This window comes from Nyctereutes procyonoides, unplaced genomic scaffold (assembly GCF_905146905.1).
Source record: "Nyctereutes procyonoides isolate TBG_1078 unplaced genomic scaffold, NYPRO_anot_genome, whole genome shotgun sequence".
Lineage (NCBI taxonomy): Eukaryota > Metazoa > Chordata > Mammalia > Carnivora > Canidae > Nyctereutes > Nyctereutes procyonoides.
This window is the reverse complement of record NW_026575037.1, coordinates 6,467,517-6,492,575: the sequence shown is the minus strand read 5'-3', so window position 1 is coordinate 6,492,575 and position 25,059 is coordinate 6,467,517. Positions and strand designations below refer to the sequence as shown.

At 38.2% G+C, this 25,059-nt stretch overlaps 1 protein-coding gene and 1 pseudogene across 6 annotated transcripts in view; one reads left to right on the top strand and one right to left on the bottom strand.

Moving 5' to 3' along the window:
• Nucleotides 1-25,059, top strand: part of ABL2 (ABL proto-oncogene 2, non-receptor tyrosine kinase) — a 116,527-nt gene that overhangs the window by 72,692 nt on the left and 18,776 nt on the right. For 2 of the 6 annotated variants that reach the window (XM_055319233.1, XM_055319230.1), the window contains exons 1-5: nucleotides 9,348-9,465; nucleotides 14,586-14,648; nucleotides 15,844-16,014; nucleotides 20,804-21,099; nucleotides 23,922-24,194. In XM_055319233.1, coding sequence (XP_055175208.1) covers nucleotides 9,348-9,465; nucleotides 14,586-14,648; nucleotides 15,844-16,014; nucleotides 20,804-21,099; nucleotides 23,922-24,194 — 921 coding nt within the window. Of the gene's footprint in view, nucleotides 1-9,347; nucleotides 9,466-14,585; nucleotides 14,649-15,843; nucleotides 16,015-20,803; nucleotides 21,100-23,921; nucleotides 24,195-25,059 lie in introns of those variants that run through there. The other 4 variants (XM_055319232.1, XM_055319229.1, XM_055319234.1 and 1 more) reach the window with 2 other exon arrangements.
• Nucleotides 7,649-7,879, bottom strand: LOC129505766 (cytochrome c oxidase subunit 6C-like; annotated as a pseudogene).

Sequence of the window (25,059 nt, the reverse complement as noted above, 5' to 3'; positions counted from 1 at the left end):
TTTGGGAAGCTCAGCATAATGCCTTTGAGGTCCATTCAGGTTATTGTGTGTATCAGTAATTCATTCCTTTGTTATTGCTGAGTAGTATTCCATTGTATGGATATACTACAGTTTGTTCATCCATCCACTGAAGAACACTTAGATTATTTCCAGTTAGGGACAGTTGGGAATAAAGCTGCCATAAGCATTCAGGTACAGGTATTTGCTTAAATGGAAGTTTTCATTTCTTCAGGACAATTACTTGCAATAGTGGTATTGCTGGATCCTATAAGTGACGTTTTATAAGAAATTGCCAAATTGCTTTCTAGAGTGGCTATACTATATGGCATTCCACCCACCAATTTATGAGAGTTCCAGTTGGTTTGCATCTGTAGTAAGCACTTGGTATTCTTAGTATTTTTAGGTTCAGCACTCTAATACGTGTATAGTGGTATCTCATTGTGGTTTTAATTTGCATTTCTTTAATGGTTGCTGATGTTGAGTATCTTATTGGTCATTCCTGTATTAATTTTGCAGAGAGTTTTTGTCCATTTTTTTTAAGATCTTATTTATTCATGAGAGATACATAGAGAGAGGCAGAGACACAGGCAGAGGGAGAAGCAGGCTCCATGCAGGAAGCCTGATGTGGGACTTGATCCCAGGACTCCAGGATCATGCCCTGTGCCGAAGGCAGGCACTAAACCGCTGAGCCACCCAGGGATCCCCATCTTTGTCCATTTTTAAATTGGGTGGTTTGTTTTCATACTACTGAGTTTGAGAGTTCTTGATATCTTCTGGATATATATCCTTTGCCAGATATAAAATTCACAAATATTTTCTCCTGTCTATAGCTTATCTTTTGATTGTCCTAATGATATCTTTCAGAGAACAAAGTCTGAATTTGCTTTTTGTTTATTGCCTTTTGTGCTTTAAAAAAAACTGCTTTATTGAGCTATAGTTTACATTTCATAAAACTTAAGTTTTAAAAGATGTACAATTCAGTGATTTGTAACAATATACATAGTTGTGTAACTCTCACCATAGTCTAGTTTTAGAGCATTTCCATCACCCAAAAGGTTCCTGTGCTATTTTATAGTCAGTTGGCATTCCTACCCATCCCAGGTAACCACTCATTCTGCTTTCTGTCTCTATGCACATGTTCTTGTGGGTATTTCATGTGAAAGGAATCATGCAATATGTAGACTTTAAATCTGGCCTTTTCCACACAGCATAACGTTTTTAATGCTTTATGGAGATATAAATTGACATATAAAATTAACCCATTTAAAGTGTAGGACTCAGGCCAGCTGTGGCTGCTCTCACAAGACAAGCAGCTCCTCCGGGCAAGTAGTTCTGTGTTGGGAGCCACGTGTTGTGCTGGACGTGCCAGGAGAAGCGGCTGCAGGATGAGGTGGTAGCCTTTGACTACTAGTCCAAAATGCTGGCTTTAAAATGTTCCTCTTCCAGTGGAAAGCCCAACCATGCAGACATCTTGCTCATAAACTTACAGTATGTTTCAGAAGTGGAAATAATTAATGACTGAACAGAAACCCCTTCTCCCCTAGCTTTATTCAGTGTTAGTAAGGTTGTAAAACATTTTAGAGATGTGGAAAGCCAAAAGATACTGCACTGTTCACAAGCCCAGCCATCAGAGGAGGAGGCTGCCCTTCATCCTGGGTCCACACACACACACAGGACTCTTCTAGCATCCAGCCAACCAGGCGATTGTGGTGGCTTCGGTGGAGGCAGGCCAGAGGAGGGAAAGGATCCTGTATTTCCTGTTGGTGCTTGTTAACAAAGTTCTTAGACTTGAACAAACAAAACACCCAACAAAACAGAACAGAGAATAATTTAAAAGTTGAAACATTATTTGACTAACAGACTTTGGTCCACCATGTCCTCTTCACTGCACCCTTCTGGAACAGTCACCTTAATTTTATTTTTGAAAATTCCTTTCCTGCTCTTCCCTTTAACCTCTGACTCTCCTAGTCTGTCCCTGTCATTCTGCTTTTATAAGTGGCTACACTTGCCCTCTGAGTGATGGAAAGAAACTTTTATATCTCCTCTTCCAAAATAAAAGTAACAAGCTGTAATAGATGAGACTAGAGCACCAGACAGAGGTCTCATTTTAAATTTGTCTTTTATGAGATGCCTGAGTGGCTCAGTGGTTGAGGATCTGCCTTCGGCTCAGGGCATGATCCCAGGGTCCTGGATGGAGTCCTGCATCAGGCTCCTGGCAGGGAGCCTGCTTCTCCCTCTGCCTATGTCTCTGTCTCTCTCTGTGTCTCTCATGAATAAATAAAATCTTTCCAAAAAATTGTCTTTTTCACCCCCCCCCCTTTTTTTTGCACAGGGCATGGCTTGAATTAGTTTTCTCTTAACTTTAAATATATATATGAAAATACATATTAAAATGCTCTCTAAGTATTTTCTGCTTCGTGCAGGTCTCTTTTTACTAATCATGGCTGCTCTTCCTACCTCATCCCTTTGAAAATAAAAACATTTATCCCTCCCCACCACCTCTAGCCAGGCAACTAACTTGACTTGGTTCACAGCAAGAATCTTCTGCAGCACTCTCTATAGCCAGTGTTTGCAGGTAGGATTCGGCTTTGAGAGTGCCTGATGGCTTTTTAATCTTTAACTGTGTGTGTACCAGTCTCATATTTGGCCAGAACCTCAATATTCTCCCCCTGCCTTTTGTCTTACTTCGTGGTACTATAAGAACTTCTTCACTGCTCTCCTGTCTCCTGGATGGGAGAGTCAGCTGCCCTGTTTCCTGTGCCCTCTGTAGGAAGAATTATTTTGCATGGCATGTCTTAGCTCCTTCTTAAAGGATTTTTTTCTTCTATAAGAAATCTGGAGCCCAGGGATGCCTGGGTGGCTTAGCAGTTGAGTGCCTGCCTGTGGCTCAGTTTGTGATCCCAGGGTACTGGGATTGAGTTCCACAGGAGCCTGCTTCTCCCTCTGCCCATGTCTCTGCCCCCCCCCCCCCCCCCCCCGTCTCTCATGAATAAATAAATAAAATCTTCAAGCAAGCAAGCAATCTGGAGCTTACCTCTCCTGGTCTCTCAAAGTCTGTATCCAGAGCCACTAGCCAAGGAGAAAGCTTGAGTGACCTGTAGTTTCTTTTCTCCCACCAACTTCCTGCTTTTATACCCTTCCCATCTCCCTTAAATTTTATAGGCTTACGATAGTTTGTATGTGCTCAGCCGATGGGCAGAAAACCTGGAGAGAACTTCTGAATTTTAGCACACCAGTTTGTCTGATTTGACTAACCTGCTGAGTGTGAATACTGGCACCTGTTGCCCCAGTGCTTTCGGGTCAGTCCAGTGGGGCAGAGTGTGCCACCAGCTGAATGCCAGGCACCTAGTGGAAAGTGGGTGATGCTCATGTGACTGGTTAGAGCTTTGGGGGTGGGGTGGGGGTTAACTACTATCTTTTTGGTCATGATTTCTTTCCTTTTTTAAAAAAATTAAATGATCAAAATAAAGTGTATGATTCAGTGGTTTTAGTATATTCAGAGTTCTTCAATCATCAATACAATATACTCTTAGAATATTTTCATCGCCCCAAAAAGAAACCCCCTAGCCATTAGCAATAATTCCATATTCCTCCCCGCATCCTGACCCTCGGCTACCACTAATTTACTTTTTGTATCTATGGATTTACCGGTTCTAGACCTTTCATCTAAATGGAATTACACAACATGTGTTCATTTTGACTGGCTTCTTTTACTTGGCATGTGTTTTCAAGGTTCATGTATGTTATATATTAGTATTTCCGTTTTATTTATCCATTCAGTAATATTTTGGTTGTTTCCACTTTTGGCTGTTATGAATAATGCTGTGAAGGTTCATATACAGGTTTTTGTGTGGACACATATTTTCATCCTTTTATTTTTAACCTGCTTCTGTGTTTGTATTTGAAGTGAGTTTCTTTTAGATAGCCTCTAGTTGGATTATACATATCTATTATGATAAACCACCTTATAATTATATTTTGACCATTTTCATTTAACGTTAGTCATTGATGTTTGGTTTTAGGTCTGTATTTTATTTTTTTGTTATTTCTTTCCCCTTTCCTGTTTTCTCTTGGATTATTAACATGCCTTTTTAGTACTCCATATTCACTTATCTGTTGTTTCTCACCATATCTCTGTGGTTTTTCCTGTGGTTGCTGTAGGGATTTTAATATACATATTGAACTTTTCACACTACTTTGAATCCATATTTTGCTGCCTCAAGTGAAATATGGGAACCTTGCCATCATATAGATTTTTCTTTCCCCTATGTTATATTATATCTACATGCATTGAAAGGTCCCTACAGATGACGTTACACTGTATGCTTCTAACCATCCTATATTAAGAACTTGAAGAGAAGAATAGCCTATTTACCATCTTTATTTTTCTTTCTTTATTTCTAATGACCCAAAATTTACTTCTGGTATAATTTCCATTGTGTCTGAATTGAATACTTTTTTTTTAATTTTTTTTAAATTTTTATTTATTTATGATAGAGAGAGAGAGAGAGATCGGCAGAGACACAGGCAGAGGGAGAAGCAGGCTCCATGCACCGGGAGCCTGACGTGGGATTCGATCCCGGGTCTCCAGGATCGCGCCCTGGGCCAAAGGCAGGCGCCAAATCGCTGCGCCACCCAGGGATCCCTGAATTGAATACTTTTAAAGCAGGTCTACTGGCAGCACGTTCCTCCCTTCAAATGAAAATGTCTTTATTTCATCTTCATTTCTAAAGGGTATTTTCTGTGGACAAAGAATTTTGAATTGACAGTTTTTCTCTAAGCACTTAAGATGATAATGTTTTTTCACTTCTTTCTAGCCTTTATGGTTTCAAGCGAGAAATCCACAGTATTCAAATCATTGTTCCCCTATAAGCATGATCCTGCACGTCTGTCTCTTCCTAAATGATCTCACCTAAATTAATGGTTTTATTTTTTAAGATTTTATATATTTATTCATGAGAGAGACATAGGCAGAGGGAGAAGCAGGCTCCCTGCTGGGAGTCTGATGCAGGACTCAATCCCAGGACCCCGGGATCATACCCTGAGCCAAAGGCAGACGCTCAACTACTGAACCGCCCAGATGCTCCTAGATTCATGGTTTTAGATATCATCTATACATTGATGTCTGTAGCCCAGGATCTTCTCTGAGGTTCAAAATTATATATCATGGTGTTTATCTCCCTCAAATTTACTTGTCTATAGTGGAACTTTTGATTTATACTGCTATTGCTTTTGAGTAATTTACATGGCCATCTGCCCATTTGCTCAAGCCTGTGACTTGGCAGCCATTCTTTAATTTTACCCTGTCTCTTCTTATATGCAAGTAATCTGTAAAGCCTATCAATTCCATTTTGGAATTTGGATTTTTAAGTTCTTCCACTTTGTCTTCATGACACCATCCAAGCCAACTGGAGCCCATTCCTGAACTGCTACATATATGCCTATCTCTAATTTTGTTTCTTATCAAATCCATTTTTTTTTAAACCCAGTAGCCAGAGTGGTCTTTTATAAAATGGGAGACAGAATATATGACCTCCATGCTTGAAACTGTTCATAGGATTTCCATTGTCCTTGGAAAAGAATCCTTATGTGTTTGATCTGGCCATATGGCTGGTTCTATCTTACTAACTTTTCATGCTCTTCTTCTGACTTTCTCAATTACAGCCACACTTTTCATTTCTTCTGCATAGCAAGTAGGTTTTTTCCTGCTTTCAGGTTTTTGCACTGGCTGCATTATCCCTGCTTAGATTCTTTTGTTTTTGGCATTTGCTTAAGTGTCACCTTCTTTTTTTTTTTTTTAAGATTTTATTTATGAGAGAGCGTGCACATGCGCACATGAGCTGGAGGAGGAACAGAAGGAGAGGGAGAAGCAGACTCCCCTGTTAGCAGGTAGCCTAGCGTGCTAGGGTTATGACCTGAGCCAAAGGCAGGCACTTAACCAACTGAGCCACCTAGGCACCCATCATCACCTTCTTTAAAGTAGTGAAATTCCTCCCCCACTATCTTCATTTCTTATGGACTTTATTTCTTGCCTAACCCCTGATATTTCCTGCCTAGTGAAGTGCTTTGCAAATAGTAACCACTCAAGAAATATTGGCTGAATGAACGAAACATGCAGATTAAAAGGGCCAAATGCAAAGGTATCAATATTATTTTAATAATTTAACAAGTGGAACTGTAGAAATGGGTATGTGTTGTTGTCTGTTTATATATAGTTCCCAAATTTTCTATAATAAGCATGTGTCACTTTTATAAACTGAAAACAATTTTAAAAATGAGAACATGTCTAATAGTTTTGTTGAGTTTAATCTTGGGTTTCATATATCATTTTTCGGTTATTTTGCATGCATTCTTTTTCATTTTTTCTTTAAAATGTTTAAAAGCTATTCAGTTGTTTAGATAGTTAAAAGCAGCATAGAATCACAAAAGTATTCATTTTCTTTATACTATACTTTTGTCCTGTCTTAATTTTTCTAGCTTTTTTTTTTTTAACCAAGTTTTTCTAGCTTTCTGAGTTGTAACTATTATTTGGTAATTTGAAGAGCAGATTTACTGACTAAATAGTAAATTATATGATATGGAATATATATTTGTATAGAATATGGATTATGCAGCTCCTTTTCCTTATTTTTTTTTAGATTACTGAGGGAAGGAGAAATTTAACCTGGTATTTGAAACATTGAGTCATTAAGTGACAAAACTATTAGTCATTTAACTCTTGCTTTATTGATGTTAACAATACTGACTTATAAAGGTTAATTTCATTGAAAGTATAAGCTTTATATTTTTAAGTGGTTAATTATTTATGTCAGAGACATTCTTTCTCTAAGGTTACGTTATAGTTTTGTTTCAACTCTGTGGAAGTCCTTGTATATTATACTTTTACTCTGTTTCCTTTATCGGCCTGAAACCTAGCACAGTGGCTGGTACATAGTAGGTACTTATTAAATTTTAAAAAAAGATTTTATTTATTTATTCATTCATGAGAGACACAGAGGCAGAGACATAGGCAGAGGGAGAAACAGGCTCCCTGCGGGGCCCAGGACCCTGGGATCATGCCCTGAGCTGAAAGTAGATGCTCAACTGCTGAGCTACCCAGATGTCCCAGTGCTTGTTAAATATTGATCAATGAGTGTTCTTAACTGTACAATTAGAAACATTCTTGTGTTATTTTTATAGATTATATCACTAAATAATGTATTATTTGCAAATTTTACTAGTTTAATTCTCAATAAAGTACTCTTTTTCAGATTTTTACATTTATTTAACTTTGTTCCTATATATTAATAAAGATTTGGCTTTTGCTTTTTTAAAAAAAATTTTTAGTTTATTAACAAGAAAAACTATTCCATAACCCAGTGTTTGTGTTTCATAGTTCAGGAACACAGGACAGTCAGTGACAAACTTCACTGGAACACAACCCAAAGAAATTCTTTATATTCCAAATTCATTTTGCACTCTGAAAGAAAGATACCAGCCTTCTTTTTTTTTTTTTTTTAAAGATTTTTTTATTTATTTATGACCGACACAGAGAGAATGGCAGAGACACAGGCAGAGGGAGAAGCAGGCTCCATGCAGGGGGGGCCGATGTGAAACTCGATCCCGGGTCTCTAGGACCACACCCCGGGCTAAAGGCGGTGCCAAACCGCTAGACCACCGGGGCTGCCCAGATACCAGCCTTCTTCATCTCCTCAAAATCTTTCATGGAATCATAATTTCTGTAGAAATCTGCATATGCCTTCTTTCTTGGTTCGGCCACAGCAAACTTACAGAATGCTGCAAAACCCAGGGATACAGCGAAGGCTCCAACAATATGAAATCACAGATGTTTGGCCAGAAGGCCTCGCATCTGAGGTTTCGTCAAAACACTTGAAGTCATGGTAGTTATTCTCCTCAAACCCAACGTCCTTCCTAACAGAAATGGACCGGCTTTTGCTTTTAAAAAGTTTTAACATTTAGGAGTTTTCAACACTGTCATGCTATTTATTTTTTAAATTTTATTTATTTTAATTTTTTAGAAGTCTATTTAAGTGATCTCTATATCCAATGTGGGCTCAAACTCACCACCCCAAGACCAAGAATCACATGCTCTTTTGGGGCGTCTGGATGGTACAGTCAGTTAAGCGTCAAACTCTTGGTTTCAGCTCCCTGCGTCCAGCTCCCTGCTCAGTATGGAGTCTGCTTGAGATACCTTCTCCCTCTGCCCCTCCTGCTCCTGCTCTCTATTTCTCACTCTCTCTCCAATGGATAAATACATCTTAAAAAAAAAAAAAGTCTCATGCTTTCTCAATGGAGACAGCCAGGTGCCCCTAAAATTTTATTTATTTTTTAAATTGAAGTATAATTGACACACTAATGTTGCATCAGTTTCAGGTGTACAACAGTGACTTGACACGTTCATATGCTATGCTGTTCTCCCCACAAGTGTAGTTATCATCTGTCACTACACAGTGCTATCGTAATCACATTGATTGTATTCTCTATACTGTACCTTTTCATCCCTGTGACTTATTTATTCCACAACTGGAAACCTGTGTTGCCCACTCCTCTTCACCCATTTTGCCCATCGCCCTACCCCTCTCTCCTCTGACAACCATCAGTTCTCTGTATTTATGGGTCTGTTTCTGCTTTTTGTTTGTTTTGTTTTTTAGATCCCACATTTAAGTGAAATCATGTGGCATTTGTCTTTCTCAGTCTGACTTATTTCACTTAGTATAATACCCTCTAGGTCTATCCATGTTGTCACAGTCATGCCATATTTTAAACCATATTAAGCTGTAGAGCCAAAATGTTAGTGGAAGGCAGTTATTGCCTGGCTTCTGTGCTCATGAATCAGATTGTAACTATTTCTTTGACTTTGGATTTGTGGTTACTTGAGCTAATTTAAGTGATGCAAAAGATGAGTCTCCTTAGGGCGTTTCCTCTTTTAAAAGCATATTTGGTATTTTATTGTAAACAGGTTTTCTCCAAGGGAATTTTTCTCTACAGGCTTACTTCATCATCCATTTAGGAACAAAATCCCATGTATATATATTGATCCCTACATATTTTTATTATTTGTTACTCTTATGTGTGCTGGTTTTTATTTTACTTGTTTTTTGAAAACGTTCCCAAAGGTTCTTCTGAAGAACCGTTCTGACTCAGTCTTTGCTGATTACTAGACATTTTCCTGTAGGTTACTCTCCACCCACTTTGGGACTTGTAAACTCTTAACCTCCTATTGGTTTCCTCTGGCCACTGAGTACATGAATAAATGCCACATGCATGTGGTATTGCTTGTCAGGGAGTGGAATTCTAAGACTTCCTCTACATAGAACAGTTTAACTTTTGTGCTTCAAGGCAGAGGAATGGTCCTTGGCACAGTCCTGCTTCCACCCAATAGTTATGGCAGGGATCAGGACACATCGTCACTTTGCTGCCTGTGTAGTAATGAAGCCTCAGAAACTGCTGTACCCAACTTGACAGGTATGGTTCAAAAGTGATAGGTTGGGGAAGGAGAGAGAATCACAGTAATCAAGTGTGAGTGGAGATTTCAAAAAAATTTTCTCAGCTACTGTTACTGTCTTCATTGTTGGCCGGTGATGTTTTATGTGCTTTTTTTTCTGGTATTTCATAGTAGGATCTCAGTAAGTACTTACTGAAAGAAAGAATAAATGAATAATATGTAATATTTTGTGATATTAAGATGTATATGGCTTGATATGAAGAGTTAAGCTATATTGAGAACTGTTGAATGATTTATCCAACCACCTTACATAGTTCTTAAAAGAGGTATTAAAAAGTAGTAGCTTCTTAGAGAATGTGCAATCAGATAAAGTAGAATTCTGCCAAGATAAGGTTTTTAGAATGCTTGGAAATAAATGCCTTAACTGAAAATTTTTTATATTTATTTCTCCAGTTCCTTACCTGACAAGTTTCTAATTAAACTGATAAAAGTTTTTGAACAAGTAGTTGGTGACAATGGTTTTTAATAAAATTAAAAATTAAATTTAGGAATTATCTCTGAATTTGAGTCTTATTCTGGATTTTTAACTTGTTTAATCCTGGTAACTTACTTTGTACAAACTGCTTTGTTTTGCCATATTTTTATTGTCTTCTGCAAGTCTATTGGAAAAAAGTAATAAAATTACTTAATAGTCGTATTTTTGCTACCTGGGTTCTGTATTGCATAAGTGAAAATTGAGTCTTCTGTTGTCTTATCTGAAGCCCATGATCTACCTCAATAACAGCGATTAATGAAAGATTAACCCACTAAAGTACCCAATACATAGTAGTCACCTCACATTGTTTAAAAAAAAAAAAAAGCCATTCCCAGCCTTCACACTTGCATTTGAGCAAAGTACATCTGAATCATCCAGATGTGTCTGTTTTAAGCCGATGAGGAAAGTGGCATAAAGTAGACCTACTGGGTAACACTGTGACATTTACTTGCTCTTCCGATAGCCCCCCCCCCCCCTTTTGCTTTTATTCCTTAGCTTGTTTTCTTGCATTTAGTTCTTTAACTCTTTATGATTCAGTACATGTTCATACTTGGCCTCAGGAAAATGTTAGGATGTTTTTTGTCTTTGAAACATTTTCCCTTTTTGGTGCTAGCGGATAGGATGGTGTTTAAGTGGATATCCTGTGCAGACAGATTGTGCAGGAAATTGACCCTTAGTTCTATGAGAACAAAAGCACGAGTGGGAAAAAAGAAGAAAGGAAGGAAATAAGATCTTTGACGTGACCGAAAAGATCATAGAAGCAGAGATGGGAAGAAGGGGAGTGGGGAATGAAAATATTATTTTCCAAGTCATGGTTCTTTTAGTACTTTGGCCTCGTAAATTACTTTTATCCTGTATTTGTTATTTTGTATATTTGAGAAATGTACAGTATTATTTGGCCTATATACATCTTTTAAAGTTTACCAAGGGGTGCCTGGGTGGCTCAGTGGTTGAGCGTCTGCCTTTGGTTCAGGTCATGATTCCAGGGTCTTGAGATTGAATCCCACATCAGGCTCCCTGTTGGGGTGTGTACTTCTCCCTCTCCTTCTGCCATTCCCCCTGCTTGTGTTCTCTGGCTCTGTTTTTCTGTCAGATAAATAAAATCTTTAGAAAAAATAAAGTTTACATCAAATTGTGCTTTTCGCCTTTTTTCAAATAATGTGGTTTTTAAGAAGCTGAACTTGCTTTTAGCAAACCTCCTCTGAACTTGATGGAGCTTGTCTCCAGTACAGATGAATCACATATTGTAGACATGTCCTTGCACGTTGACAGCCTGTCACTCTGTCATCAGTGCACAATTCCTGCTCATCAAAATTTAAGTGCTTTCTCTGAAACCTTTTCTGATCTAGAGTTTTGTTTTTTATTCTGTCGTCTTATAGCGGTACAGCATGTGAGTGTAACAGTACACAATTCATTTATTTAACAAATGTTTTTTGAGAGATTCTCATATATATGCACTGTTCTGGGTGCTTGGAATTTATCAGTGAATAAAACAGACAAAAATCCTTGTCCTTATAAAATTGATATTTTAGTTGGAGGGAGTGAGATAATAATACATGAATGTAATAATAAGTAAATTATATTGTTTGTGATAAGAACTATGGAGAGAACTAGGGAAGGAGACATGGGGGGATGTGGGAGTGTTGTCAGGAATAGCTGTATTTTAAAATAGGATAGTCAGAGAATGCTGTACCAAGCGGGTTCACATTTGAGTGAAGTATCACGTAAATGTCTTAGACAGAAGTATACCTGCCTTGTTCAATCAAGTAGTAGCAGGGAGGCCAGTGTCCAGAATGAGGTAATCTAGGGGAAGAGCACAGACAAGTAAAGGCAAGACAAGTTGTGAAGAGCCTTGTAGGCTTTTGTAAGACTTTTGCCCTTTTACTCTAAGGTAGGGAGTCACCAAAGAGTTTGGAGCAGAAGAGTAACACAATCTGACTTATGCATTAAAAACTGGCTGGTGAGCAGCCCTGGTGGCCCAACAGTTTAGTGCCACCTTCAGCCCGGAGCGGGATCTTGGAGACCCAGGATCGAGTCCCACATCGGGCTCCCTGCATGGAGCCTGCTTCTCCCTCTGCCTCTTTCTCTCTGTGTGCCTCTCATGAATAAATAAAATCTTAAATACAAAATAAAAAATAAAAAAATAAAAACTGGCTGGTGTGTTGAGAATAGAGAATAAGAAAGGATAGAAGTATGGAAATCAGGAGCGTGGTGAAACTCAGTACAGAGATGAGGGTGATAATTGGGTGGTGGTGGTGGAGGGGGTTAGAAATGGATTAGATTCTGGGTATATTTTTGGAGGTAGTGCCAATAGGATTTCCATATGGATTAATTGTGGCATGTGAAAGCAAAAAAAAGGAGTCCTGAGTGATTCTGAGGTTTTTTATCTGCCCCCTTCCCCTGTTCCATCCCGGCCAGCTTTATTGGTATAATTGACATAAAGCATTGTGTAAGTTTAAGATGTACAGTGTGGTTGATTTGATACTTACATATTGCATGAATATTTGCTCTCAAGAGTAATATAGTAACTTTCAAGTATATAATACAGTAGTAATATCACTGTGCTATATGTTAGATACCCAGAATTTATTCATTTAATAGCTAGAAGTTTGTATTCAAACTTCAAGGTTTTTGGCCTGAGCAGCTAAAAAGAGGGAATTGCCATTAACTGAGTTGGGGAATTCTGTTGGTGAAGGAGATTTGGGGGAAAGAACGGAGAGTGGTTTCTTGTAGTAAGTTCAAGTAGTGTTATTAATGATTTATGATCTTTATATTCTGAAGGTCTGGATGACATATGGTAGATGTTCACTAAAATTATTGGTTTTGTAAACCTTAAGTGTTCTATATTGGGTTTCACAAAGTAAGGTATAATTGTCTGGCATTTGCTGGTTTTGGCCTGCTAGGATTTAAGAGTTGCCTTCAATGTCTGCTTAATTATTATTTCTAACTTGGTCACTGACACTACAGTTTTACTATATGTGCTGCTGAGGCAAGAACTAACTTGGTCACTGATAGTACAAAAGTTCTTGTTACCCTTCAAACAAGGGGGATGTCTATCCCAAAGGAAGAAAATGTACTTGAACTGTTTGATAATCGGGATCCCTGGGTGGCGCAGCGGTTTGGCGCCTGCCTTTGGCCCAGGGCGCGATCCTGGAGACCCGGGATCGAATCCCACATCGGGCTCCCGGTGCATGGAGCCTGCTTCTCCCTCTGCCTGTGTCTCTGCCTCTCTCTCTCTCTCTCTCTCTGTGTGTGACTATCATAAATAAATAAAAAAATTAAAAAAAAGAACTGTTTGATAATCATTAAACAGAGTAATAATCACAAAATGTCATAATGTTAACATCATCACTGGAAAGAAACACTTATTAGTGAGGATCATGTGATACTCAGTATAGAACCTAATAAATATTACAAATATTCTCTATACTCTTTGGAAGTTCTTTTCATTTTAATAAAGGATTGGAATTTTGTAGCTCCATGGAAATTCTGCTAGAGTGTATACTTTCTCATTAGAATAAAGAGAAACATAATCACATAATATTTCACATAATATGGTATTTTATTTGGTAATCCTAATTGGTTAACTGTGTTTAAACAAGGAGCAATATATCTAATTCACCTTAAGTTTTTAGGACATTTGGGCATACCTTCAGACATGTCATAGTATTATTAATGTGAACAAAATTTAATTCTGAAATTGTAAAAATAAATTCCTTTTAAGAGGAGCAAGAAATGTGATGAAGTAAACTCTAAAACTGTTAGGAAAATTACACATCTAACCTACTACAGAAATTTCTGTAGACCGTCATGAAGCCATTTTTAAAACATTGGTTAATGCTGTTTGATTGATTTATTTATGATATTATTTATTCATAAGAATATGTCTCTCATATTATTCATGAGAGACACACAGAGGCAGAGGCATAGACAGAGGGAGAAGCAGGCTCCATGCAGGGAGCCTGATGCGCGGGACTCGATCCTGGGTCCCCAGGATCACATCCCCGGCCAAAGGCAGGTGCCAAACTGCTGAGCCACCCAGGGATCCCCGGTTAATGCTGTTTTAAGATTAAAATACATCTCATTATTTCCCATTACTTATATTTTTGTATAATTTGGTCATTCAGTCAGCATGTATTGAATACATATTATGTATTCTTGCTAGGAAAAAGATACAGTTCTTATGCCAAGGAGTACATTGTAAGGTTTGGGAAATAAACATCAATTGAGGAAATTGTAAAGATGAAGATAGAGGGTACAAATGCAGCAAGTGTAATGCTTTGGAGAACACAGGGAGTGGGGAGCAGGTGAGGTTTCCCAGATGAGGTTACATTGGAACTGAGTGTTATAAAATGAGTAGAAGTGAGCCAGTCAAAAGAAGGGTGGGATGAGATCACATTGCAGGACACAAAGAAGCAGGAAGTGTCATGGTATGTGTTAAAGTTTAGAATTTGAGATGTGGAGTGAGAAAAGGTAATGCTGGAGAAGTTAGGTAGAGAACTGATCATAAAAGACCTTAAAGGCCATTAAAGAGATTTTAGCTTGGTGGTGAACTGTTGAAGGATCTTAAGAAGAGTGACATGGTCAAATTTTTGTTTTAAATAGATCACTTTGCCAGCTGTGTGGAGGATGGCTTTGAGGCAGACAAGACTGGAGGCAGTAGTCCAGGTGAGAGATGGTGGGGATCTGATCTGAGGCATTGGCAGTAGAGATGGAGAGGAGGGCGTGGGTTTGAAAAGAAATAAAACCACAGATTCAAGGGGTTTTCTCCTTCAAATATAATAAAGTCAATTTTAAGTTAAAAAATGAGTAGAGGGAGAAGGAGAGAGAGACACGATTAGAAAAGTGTTGTTATATCACAATAAGTAGTTGGATGGTGGCAGATAGCCGCTATAAAGTTCCTGTTATTGAGAAAATTATTACTGAAGGCATAGTGTATTTTTTGTGCAGGTGACCTGGGCTATGAGAAGCAGGTGATCTTTATAGGGATGACCTGTTTGTGTAATGTGACTAAATTTAGGAACCCATAAAGCCTGAGGAAAAAACCATGTCTTTTACAAGGCTTCAACCATTACACGTGGTAGTCACTCAAATGGCTATTGTTGGTGATATTTTCTAGAGCTTTCAATGAGCTCTCAATTAAGATACTTAGAAAAATGTACCACCTAGGAAAAGAAAATAAGGTAAAAACTTTTAAAACAATTAACAATTGGAAGCTGTTATAGACATAATACAAAGGTATTTTGGAGTGCCAAGAATATTTGTATTAAACCAAAACATTTTTATGTTAACATATTATTTTTGTATTTTTGTTTTTTTCTGGAAGCACTATTTATATAATTTTTCTATATGTAAATAGAGGATCTAAATTTATGCAATATGTACATATTTCTTAAAGTCTGTTATCTTTTCCACAGTTTGTTTTATGTGGAGAGAGGGAAGAAGGGTAGTGTGGGAGGACTTATAAAACCACCACCACCACCACAAAATAGCCTATATGTTTTATAAAATGAATTGCTATTTCTTTTGACGTTTTTTTTCCATTTTGAGGAAACTGCTTTTTCTGTTTATTTCTTATTTTGGTGAATGCATATAAATCAAAACTAAATGCTCATTTTGTGATCTTTTGTCTTGTCACATTTTCAACAAATAGATTTCTCTCATGCTTAGGAGACAGAGCTACTTGCTTATTCTTCATGACTCCATATTATATAGTTCTTTTCCACCCTGGAGCCATCAGTATATGCATACCAGCAGCATCAGTATATGTAAACCAGCAGCAATACTATGTATGTACTGAATTCAAATGAATTTTTAACTGCTGAACTTACTGTGAATTCCTTTCTCTTTTTATGTCTTTCAGAAGCCTTGCACCGCCCCTATGGTTGTGATGTTGAACCCCAGGCACTGAACGAAGCTATCAGGTGGAGCTCCAAGGAGAACTTACTTGGAGCCACTGAGAGTGACCCTAATCTCTTTGTTGCACTTTATGATTTTGTAGCAAGTGGTGATAACACACTCAGCATCACTAAAGGTAAGATTTTAGGTGATTTTGGCCCAGATACTTCAGGGTTCATTATTTTTGTTTTATTTTGTTTTTGTTTTTTAAAAATACCTGTGTATGGGATAATGTTAGTTTGTCTTCTTTATACAGCTTATTAAGGGTAAGAGGAGATAAAGTACTTTAGAAAAAGTGCCACATGGTGTGTGTGTATTATATATATATATATAATATATATATACTGGTCAGCCACACCACACACACAACACATATAAATACACATAATTGTATGTATATGTATATTGTCTATATATGTGTATATATATATAATTTTCTCATTCTCAGAATTCAGTTCTACATGTAATATGCCAGCATTCATCTTATGTGACGGTAAGATTTACTATGTACATCTCTTCTAATTGAGCTGTGGCTGAGATGAGTCATGTTGCCAGTGCCTGGTGCTACTCAAAGTGTTGTCTGTGGTTGACTTCCTGTCTGAGAATAGTTCGTTACCAGTTCTCATTGTTAAGATAAAGAACTTGTTCCCAGTATGTAAACCAACTACATCACTAAGTATACCCACTTAGTTCAGCTGACTTTTCTTTTCTTTCTTTTCTTTTCTTTTCTTTTCTTTTCTTTTCTTTTCTTTTCTTTTCTTTTCTTTTCTTTCTTTTCTTTTCTTTTCTTTTTTTTCTTTTCTTTTCTTTTCTTTTCTTTTCTTTTCTTTTCTTTTCTTTTCTTCTCTTTTCTTTCTTTCCTTTCCTTTCCTTTCCTTTCCTTTCCTTTCCTTTCCTTTCCTTTCCTTTCCTTTCCTTTCCTTTCCTTTCTTTTTTCTTTTTTCTTTTCTTTCTTTCTCTTTCTTTCTTTCTTTCTTCTTTCTTTCTCTTTCCTTCTTTCTTCTTTTTCTCTTTCCTTTTTTAGCAAGACCTTCAACAAGAAGAAAGTAGTCCAGTGATTACATATTCCAGCACAAGTGTCATGTCTTGTTGTGGACCTGCTTTGAGTAGCACTGGCCAAGACAAATCTCTCATTTGTGTTTATATGTCTTAATGAATGGAGTAATAGGAAAGATTTCTAGTAGTAATGCTCTCAAGAGGGTAGTAGTTTTTATACTTATTATTTTTCTTATTTTCTATTATTTTATTATTTTAAAAGGAAGCTCTAAGAACATGACCAAGTAAAATAATCCATTATTAGTTTCTTGAACAAAGATAGAAAATGTGGAACTTGTATGAGAAAGAGGTCTGTGCCTCTTGGGGTCATGAGTTTGAGCCGCACATTGGGTTGGAGAGATTACTTTAAAAAGAATGAAAGAAAGAAAGAAGCATGGGGCATTCTCATTATGTCCTTGAATTGGATTGCTAATCTGAGTAAGTTTGTTCTTTTGAAACTGAAAGCCTCCTACTGGGAAAAAATATATTTCAGGATAATTTTTTATTTAACGATTTATTTATTCATGAGAGACACAGAGAGAGAGAGAGACAGAGACAGACACAGGCCTGTGGCAGGGGGAGAAGCTGACCCCCCGAAGGGAGCCCGATGTGGACCCCAGTCCTGGATCCCGGGATCACACCCTGAGCTGAAGGCGGATGCCCAACTGTTGAGCCACCCAGGCGTCCCTATTTCAGGAAAATTTTTAAAAAAGATTTTATTTAAATATATGTGAGAGAGACAGAACATGAAGGGCCTGGGAGGGGCAAGGGGAGAAACAGACTCCCTCCTGAGCAGGGAGCTCGGACTCTTGGGTCTTGATCCCAGGACTCTGGGATCATGACCTCAGCCAAAGGCAGACGCTTAACTGACTGAGCCACAGGCGCCTCTTCAGGATAATTATAATTTAACTTAAATGAAATCCTAATTTTTAAAAAAAATTATTTATTAATGAGAGACACAGAGAGAGAGAGAGGGAGGCAGAAACACAGGCAGAGGGAGAAGCAGGCTCCATGCAGGGAGCCCGATGTGGGACTCGATCTCAGGTCTCCAGAATCAGGCCCCGGGCCAAAGGCGGTGCTAAACCACTGAGCCACCGGAGCTGCCCAAATGAAATCATAATTTAAATAATTTGTCAAACACATACCTTTTATTTGTAAGGTTCAGAATGAGGTATTAAATGGGAGTGAATACACCAAATTAAGACAGGCCTCCCTTCAGGGAATGTTATCCTTTAATAAAATTTTTATATGCATCTGTTTTTTTAAAACCAGCCACATTAATCAAAAGCAGAAACTCTTAACTCAAACTGGGGTGTAGATGTGTCCCGGAGTAGGTGTGAGGCACATACATGTACCTGTGCCGGGAAGATTCAAAGGTACAGAAAAAGTAATGTGTGTGATTTCCTAATGTCAAGTTACTTGAAGGCTTTGGGCAAGTTTTTGGGGGAGGGATAGTGATGATAGTGTGATTGTATGTGTGTGTGTGTGTGTTATGCATCAAGGGAAAATTTTACACAAAGTTCTAGGATAAAACAAAAGACTTCAAAGAATTTTATACTGTGCAGTAGTCTCTTTGGGCTACAACACATTCTTTTATCTTTACTGATACTTCAGTGGAGAACTTTGTGAAGCAGTGACTCAGAACATTCTTTCCTAGATACACTTTTCATGTCACTATTTCCCAGGATAACTCAGTTACCAAGGAAACATCGATAAAGAAAGTATGTTGATGCCTCAGTTACCAGTTATGGCAACTGTTAGTGTGCAGCTCAAGGGCTAGGATTCTTGTTCTCTCCTGGCGAACAGAGGTTTGTCTTAAAACCCACGAAATGCCAGATTTTTCTACCCTTTTTTTTCTTTGATATAAAATGGTGTCATACTAACGCTATTTTATTTTAAAGGATAAGAAAATATATTTGAAAAATAAGGATACTTATTTTAGTTCCTTCTTTGAAGATTGCTTTTTGCTTGAATTAAAAAACAGAGTTCTCCCAGCATTTCTGTGTCAGTAGGGCCAATGTATATACATCTCCACTAGTCAATTCCCATGGGACTCAAAATTTCCAGAATAGAAAATTCTCCTCCTAACTTCCAAAAAAGAGGAAAACAAAAACCTAGGGTTTTTGACCTGCCATTACCAGTTATTTATAAGGAAGCAATAGTGATACACTTGATCTTTACTTTTTCTAGTTCTTGTGGTACAGTAGAGAAAGCTCTAGAGGAACAAGTTTTATTTAGCTTTTCTGGTAGCACTGAGTTTTGTTTTTTTTCCCCTTGCAGGGAAGTGTATTTATCTGCACACTGGTGTATTTCCACAACCATACCACACATATTCCTATCTATCCAGCTGTACATATGTATGTTTTATAAGTAAATACTCCTATGTTTTTGTCATTGAATGTCTCACATCCAGGTGTCAGTAGTGAGACAGTGGGAGCTGATAAAGTTATCCTATGGTAAACATTTCTGTGGACTGCTGGAAAAGTTCGATGACTGCCAGAATAATGATTTTGAGCTTTTCCTCAGTGGCCTTTGCCTGATAACTAGTGGACCATGTGCTTGTAATGGGTTTGCTTTTCTTCTGCAGACACCGGGAAGTAGGTGTGAACTCTGAAGGAAGGCTTGCATCTCTCAGAGATCAGAGCCTAAGGTCTTATAATATTTCTTTAGATTATTAGTTATTACTAATGATATGTCTTTCATCTTTCCTGTTTTGTCTGAGCTGCAGGTTTAGGGGCAAAATGTCTATTAGGAGTTAAAGTTGACGTTCATAACTTTAATAGAGAAGTCAAGGACATTGACGTTGATAACAAGCAAAGACGTTCTGAGTAACTTGTCTTGGGTTCCAGCTTCAATGTCAGCTTCCCTTCCCACACACTAATTTTAGAGGAATGAATAGGACTGACTCATATTCATGGGGAATGGGAGGGAAGTTGGGAAATTATAACTGTTAAAACTTGAGTCCCGGAATGTGCTTTGGGAGTTCTAACTGCCTGCCCCCCAAGCAGTTTTCTTACTGAAAACATTGCTGAAAGCCCTGTGGTCGTGCTTCTATTTTCTTTTTTTTTCTTTTGTTTGTTTTTTATGTAGATGATTCTGTTGCCATGGTGCTAACTGAAATTTAGAAGTAACTTCTTATTTCACTATCCCTAATCCTTGATTGTTACTAGCATTGAATCATAAATAAGATACATTCCTTGACAAACAGTTATGAGAAAAAAAGAAAAATTTTTTGAGGGATAAGACTCTCTCCTTTTCCAGAATAACCTTTCTTTTTTTTTTTTTAACCGAAGTATAGTTAACACGATATTACATTACTTTCAGGTATATAATACAGTGATTTACTCTATATGTTATGCTGTGCTTACCACAAGTGTGGCTACCGTCTGTCACCATGCAATGCTGTATTGCAGTATATTACAGTACCATTGACTGTTTCCTATGCTGTATATTTTATCCTGATGATTTATTCATTCTCTAAAGGGATTCTCAGTCCCCTTCACCCATTTGCCGGTTGCCCTCTGGCAACCCTCTCCCCTCTGGCAACTATCAGTGTGTTCTCTGTTGTTATGGGTCCATAACCTTTCTTTCTTTGTATGCCATTGTACTACGCCACATGTGGAGTTTCCTAATGACATTTTTTTAGTTGGTGTAAAAACTGTTAGTAAATGCCAGAAGGTTATTTCTGACTATGCTGCTTTTGTTTAAGCTACAAGCTAAAGAAATCAATCAGGATAGGATGAGCAGCCAAGTTTGTTTTCTTTTCTTTTTTTTTTTTTAATGTTGGCATGAAAGTTACTGATTGTTTTTCACTGAGGTCTGAGTTTGACAGTAGGCTGCTGTTTGAGATAAAGCCCTTAATATCTCTTTTCTGGTGACTTTATGGCTAGGTGAAAAGTTACGAGTCCTTGGTTACAACCAGAATGGTGAATGGAGTGAAGTTCGCTCCAAGAATGGACAAGGTTGGGTGCCAAGCAACTACATCACCCCGGTGAACAGCTTGGAAAAACATTCCTGGTACCATGGACCTGTGTCGCGCAGTGCAGCAGAGTATCTGCTCAGCAGTCTAATCAATGGCAGTTTTCTGGTGCGAGAAAGTGAGAGCAGCCCCGGGCAGCTGTCGATCTCGCTCAGGTATGAGGGGCGTGTGTATCACTACAGGATCAATACCACCACAGATGGCAAGGTAAGACTGGCCAGCACCTCCTCTAGGTGTGGACTGACTGTTCTTTAGAAAAAATACTCAGAATGACTAAAGAATATTGTTTTTATGTCAGACATGAAACGAAATAATCACTGATGTAAAGTTTGGGCTGTTTGGTATGTGAAAGATTGCTCTTTTCAAAAATATGGTAATGAAAATTAAAAACAGTATTACATTAATAGTTTAATGATAGATTTGAAGGTGAATGAAGGAAACTTCTGATTAAGGTAGCTGTTCTAGTCATCAGCACATAGATATATGCAGGTACATCCAATATGTTGTACAGAATTGATAAATTAAGCCTTGGCTCTATGAGAATTATAATCTCTATCAGAAAGTTCACAGAGTAAGAATTTTGGCTTCTGAGACTGGGATTGATCATTCATGTATGTTAATATAAGTAGATTAATCACACATTTAGCAATGTACATGTTGGAAAGACTAACCATTGTAGAGTGGTTGTGTTAGAATGGAGCTGTTTTGCTTTATACATTGTGAAGCATAGATTTATGTCAGTTCTATTCAACAGTAAATTTACATTAAACCATTTGTTCTTTTTTTTCCATCTATGTGATGTGCATAGTAGGGGGAAGCAGACTTTGGAGCAAGCAGACCTGCTTTGCTGTGTAACTTCACCATTTATATTTACTAACTTTGTGTCCTTACATAAGCTTCCAATTTCTCATGCTATTTTTTTTAAAGATTTTATTTATTTATTCATGAGAAACGCACACACAGAGGCAGAGAGAGAGAGAGAGAGAGAGGCAGAGGCAGGTAGAGACACAGGCAGAGGGAGAAGCAGGCTCCATGCAGGGAGCCTGACATGGGACTCGATCCTGGGTCTCCAGGATCACGCTCTAGACTGAAGGCAGCACTAAACCGCTGAGCCACCCGGGCTGCCATCATCCTCTTTTTTGGCTCGTCCTGTGGATTAAATGAAATAATTTCCTTAAGACATAATGGCTGGTACAATAGTAGGAAATAATTATTAATTCTCTTTCTCTTTTGCATTACCCTACAGACATATTGTCTTTTGATGAAACCACATAGAATCAGATAAGTGATAATGCCGGAGAGACTTAGCAGCTCTATTTCTCATTATATACCCAAGAGAAATGAGTGCATATGTGTACAGAAGACATGTACAGAATGTTCATAGTCGCATTATTTGCAATAGCCCCAAACTAGAAATACTTGTCTAACAACAGAATGAATTAATAAATTATGGTATATTCATAAAATAGAATCTCATACAGCACCAAAAAAATGAACGTGGTACTGCTGTATGGTCTGAGGAAAATCTGTGGCCCACCCAGTTGCCTGTTTTTATAAATAAAATGTTTTTGAACATAGCCACACCCATTTATGTATTATCTATGGTTGCTTTCTCATTCTTAGAGCAGCTTTTTTGAGTAGTTATGACAGAGGCACTATGGCCACGAGCCTAAAATATTTCCTCTCTGGCCCTCTGCAGAAAAGTGTGTTGACTTAAGTTGTAGGTGAGTCTCACACATGTAAAGCTGACTGAAAGGGATTTGTGATGGTCAGGGGATGGGTGTGAGGGAAGTGGAAATGGCTGCTGATGATTTGGAGTTTCTTTGTAGGCTGATGGCAATGTTCTAGAGTTACATAGTGGTGATGGTTGGACAACTTTGTGGATGTATTAAAGCCACTGAATTGTATGCTTGAAAATGGTGGATATTATGGTATGTGAATTATATCACAGTAAATAAAAGTTGGAGGAAAGCAGGCACAACGTGTGTATTATATGATTCCATCTGTTTCAGTCAGAAGCAGGCAAAGCTAATCTAAGGTGTTAGAAGTCAGCAGAGTGGTTATCTGAAGGAGTGAATAGCTTAGCTATTATAATTTTTGATGTGGGAGAGGTTTATGTGGGTGAGTTCACCTTGTAAAAGTGATCAATTCTGCATGTGTTACATATTCTTCTGTGTACAACACAGATTTCTTAAGAAACAATAAGCAAGCTAGCTCCCTTGGAAGATGGGGCTCAGAGACTGCTCATCTTTTATACTTTAATTAGTTGTCACAAATTAAGTACTATTTTGTTAACAACTCTGAAATAAAACTGTGGCTTTTTAAAAAATGGCCTAGCTACTCAAAAGCACATCCTAATTAAGTAAAAATTATAAGATCCTTCAATACTTTCTTACTACCAAAAAAATGGAAACTAGTGGTTCTCAAGTTATGTTCTATGCAAGATACTAAGGTAGGATTTCATGGCCTTTCAGAGGCGCCAAGTCACTCCCCTTGCCTACTTTAGGATCTGTATCTCTGTCTTATGTATTTGGGTTTCACAGTCTTGTTGCTTCAAAATATTTGAAGACCAGTGATCTTGGTGATCCAGAATGATAGCTTGGAAGCTTTTCCCCCGAGACTGGAACTTCTTTAGGAAGTCTGGAAAGAGTCATATAAAGAGGACTAAACTGAAGTTCTGTGTTTCCCCGTCTCACTCACTTACGTATTTATTTTAAAAAGATTTTATTTATTCATGAGAGACACACAGAGAGAGAGAGAGAGGCAGAAAAGTAGGCAGAAGGAGAAGCAGGTTCCCTCTGGGGAACCGGATTTAGGACTTGATCCCAGGACCCTGGGATGGTGACCTGAGCAGACACTTAACCACTGAGCCACCCAGGCACCCCTCTCCTCATCATTTAATTCTTATATTTACCTCCATAAGATAACTTCCTATCTTCATATCTTCAGACCAGTGAAATAATGGGCTTTGAAAAAGGTTTTTCTGACTTTTCAAGTTGCTTTAGCATCTCTCCTGCCTTCCTCACCAGGTGTATGTCACTGCCGAGAGCCGCTTTAGCACCCTGGCAGAGCTCGTGCACCATCACTCCACGGTGGCTGATGGGCTGGTGACAACATTACATTACCCAGCACCCAAGTGTAATAAGCCCACAGTTTATGGTGTGTCCCCTATCCATGACAAGTGGGAAATGGAACGAACAGATATTACCATGAAGCACAAACTCGGGGGTGGTCAGTATGGAGAAGTTTATGTTGGCGTCTGGAAGAAATACAGCCTTACGGTTGCTGTGAAAACATTGAAGGTGAGTTGCTGAGAATTACAGTTTCCAGGCTTTTTTTTTTTTTTTTTTTCCTTTTGTGCTGAATCACTTGGAAATATGAGTGTGTCCTTCTTTAACTTTGGAACACTTTCCACCCACTGATGCCAAGCACATCAGCAAATTGGTGATAAACCTTAGTGCCAAGCTGACAGTGCAGGGGCAGATTATTCACTGCAACTCAGTGAAGCCCAAATGTGGGGAAGATATGTTTCTGAAGGCTGCTGATGTAGGTCTTAGTGGAAGGTTAGGAGCAGATTATAAATTAGAAAAGCAAAAGAAACTATTTTGAGAATGACCCCTGCTGGACGGAATTGTTCATGCAGTGTTCAAGAATCATGGGTTCTCTCTCCTGTCCTTGAGCTGTCTCATACTCTCCCCATCTCTTTAAGATTAGATCCCTTCTTCTTGTTGCTAGTAGTTACAGAAATCTTCCTGATACTGCTGTCATCTTTAAGTATCCTAGTAGCTAATGACAGAGTTGTCATTCCATTCTCTTAACATCTCCCATGTGCCTCCATAGCTCTGGCATATCATGGGTAAGGGGCTGCTCTTTGGCTATGAGTAGTAATCAGTTCTGGTCAGCAAGGGTTTAAGCATATTTTGAGTGTGAGACAATATGCATGGCTTTGCAAATGTGTATTGCTCCTTAAGGAATTTGTCAGGAAGACAGATGTGTGAATAGCTAACTCTTCTGTCTCCTCTTTTGAAGGCTGAGCTATCTAGGGAAGTAAACTCTCAGAACTGAGTAATCCATCCAGCTCTCCCAGGCCTCACTTGTGATGGGATATGATGACTGAATTTTGCTTGCCCTGCTAATTTTCACTCCATTTTCCAATTGGGTAAATTT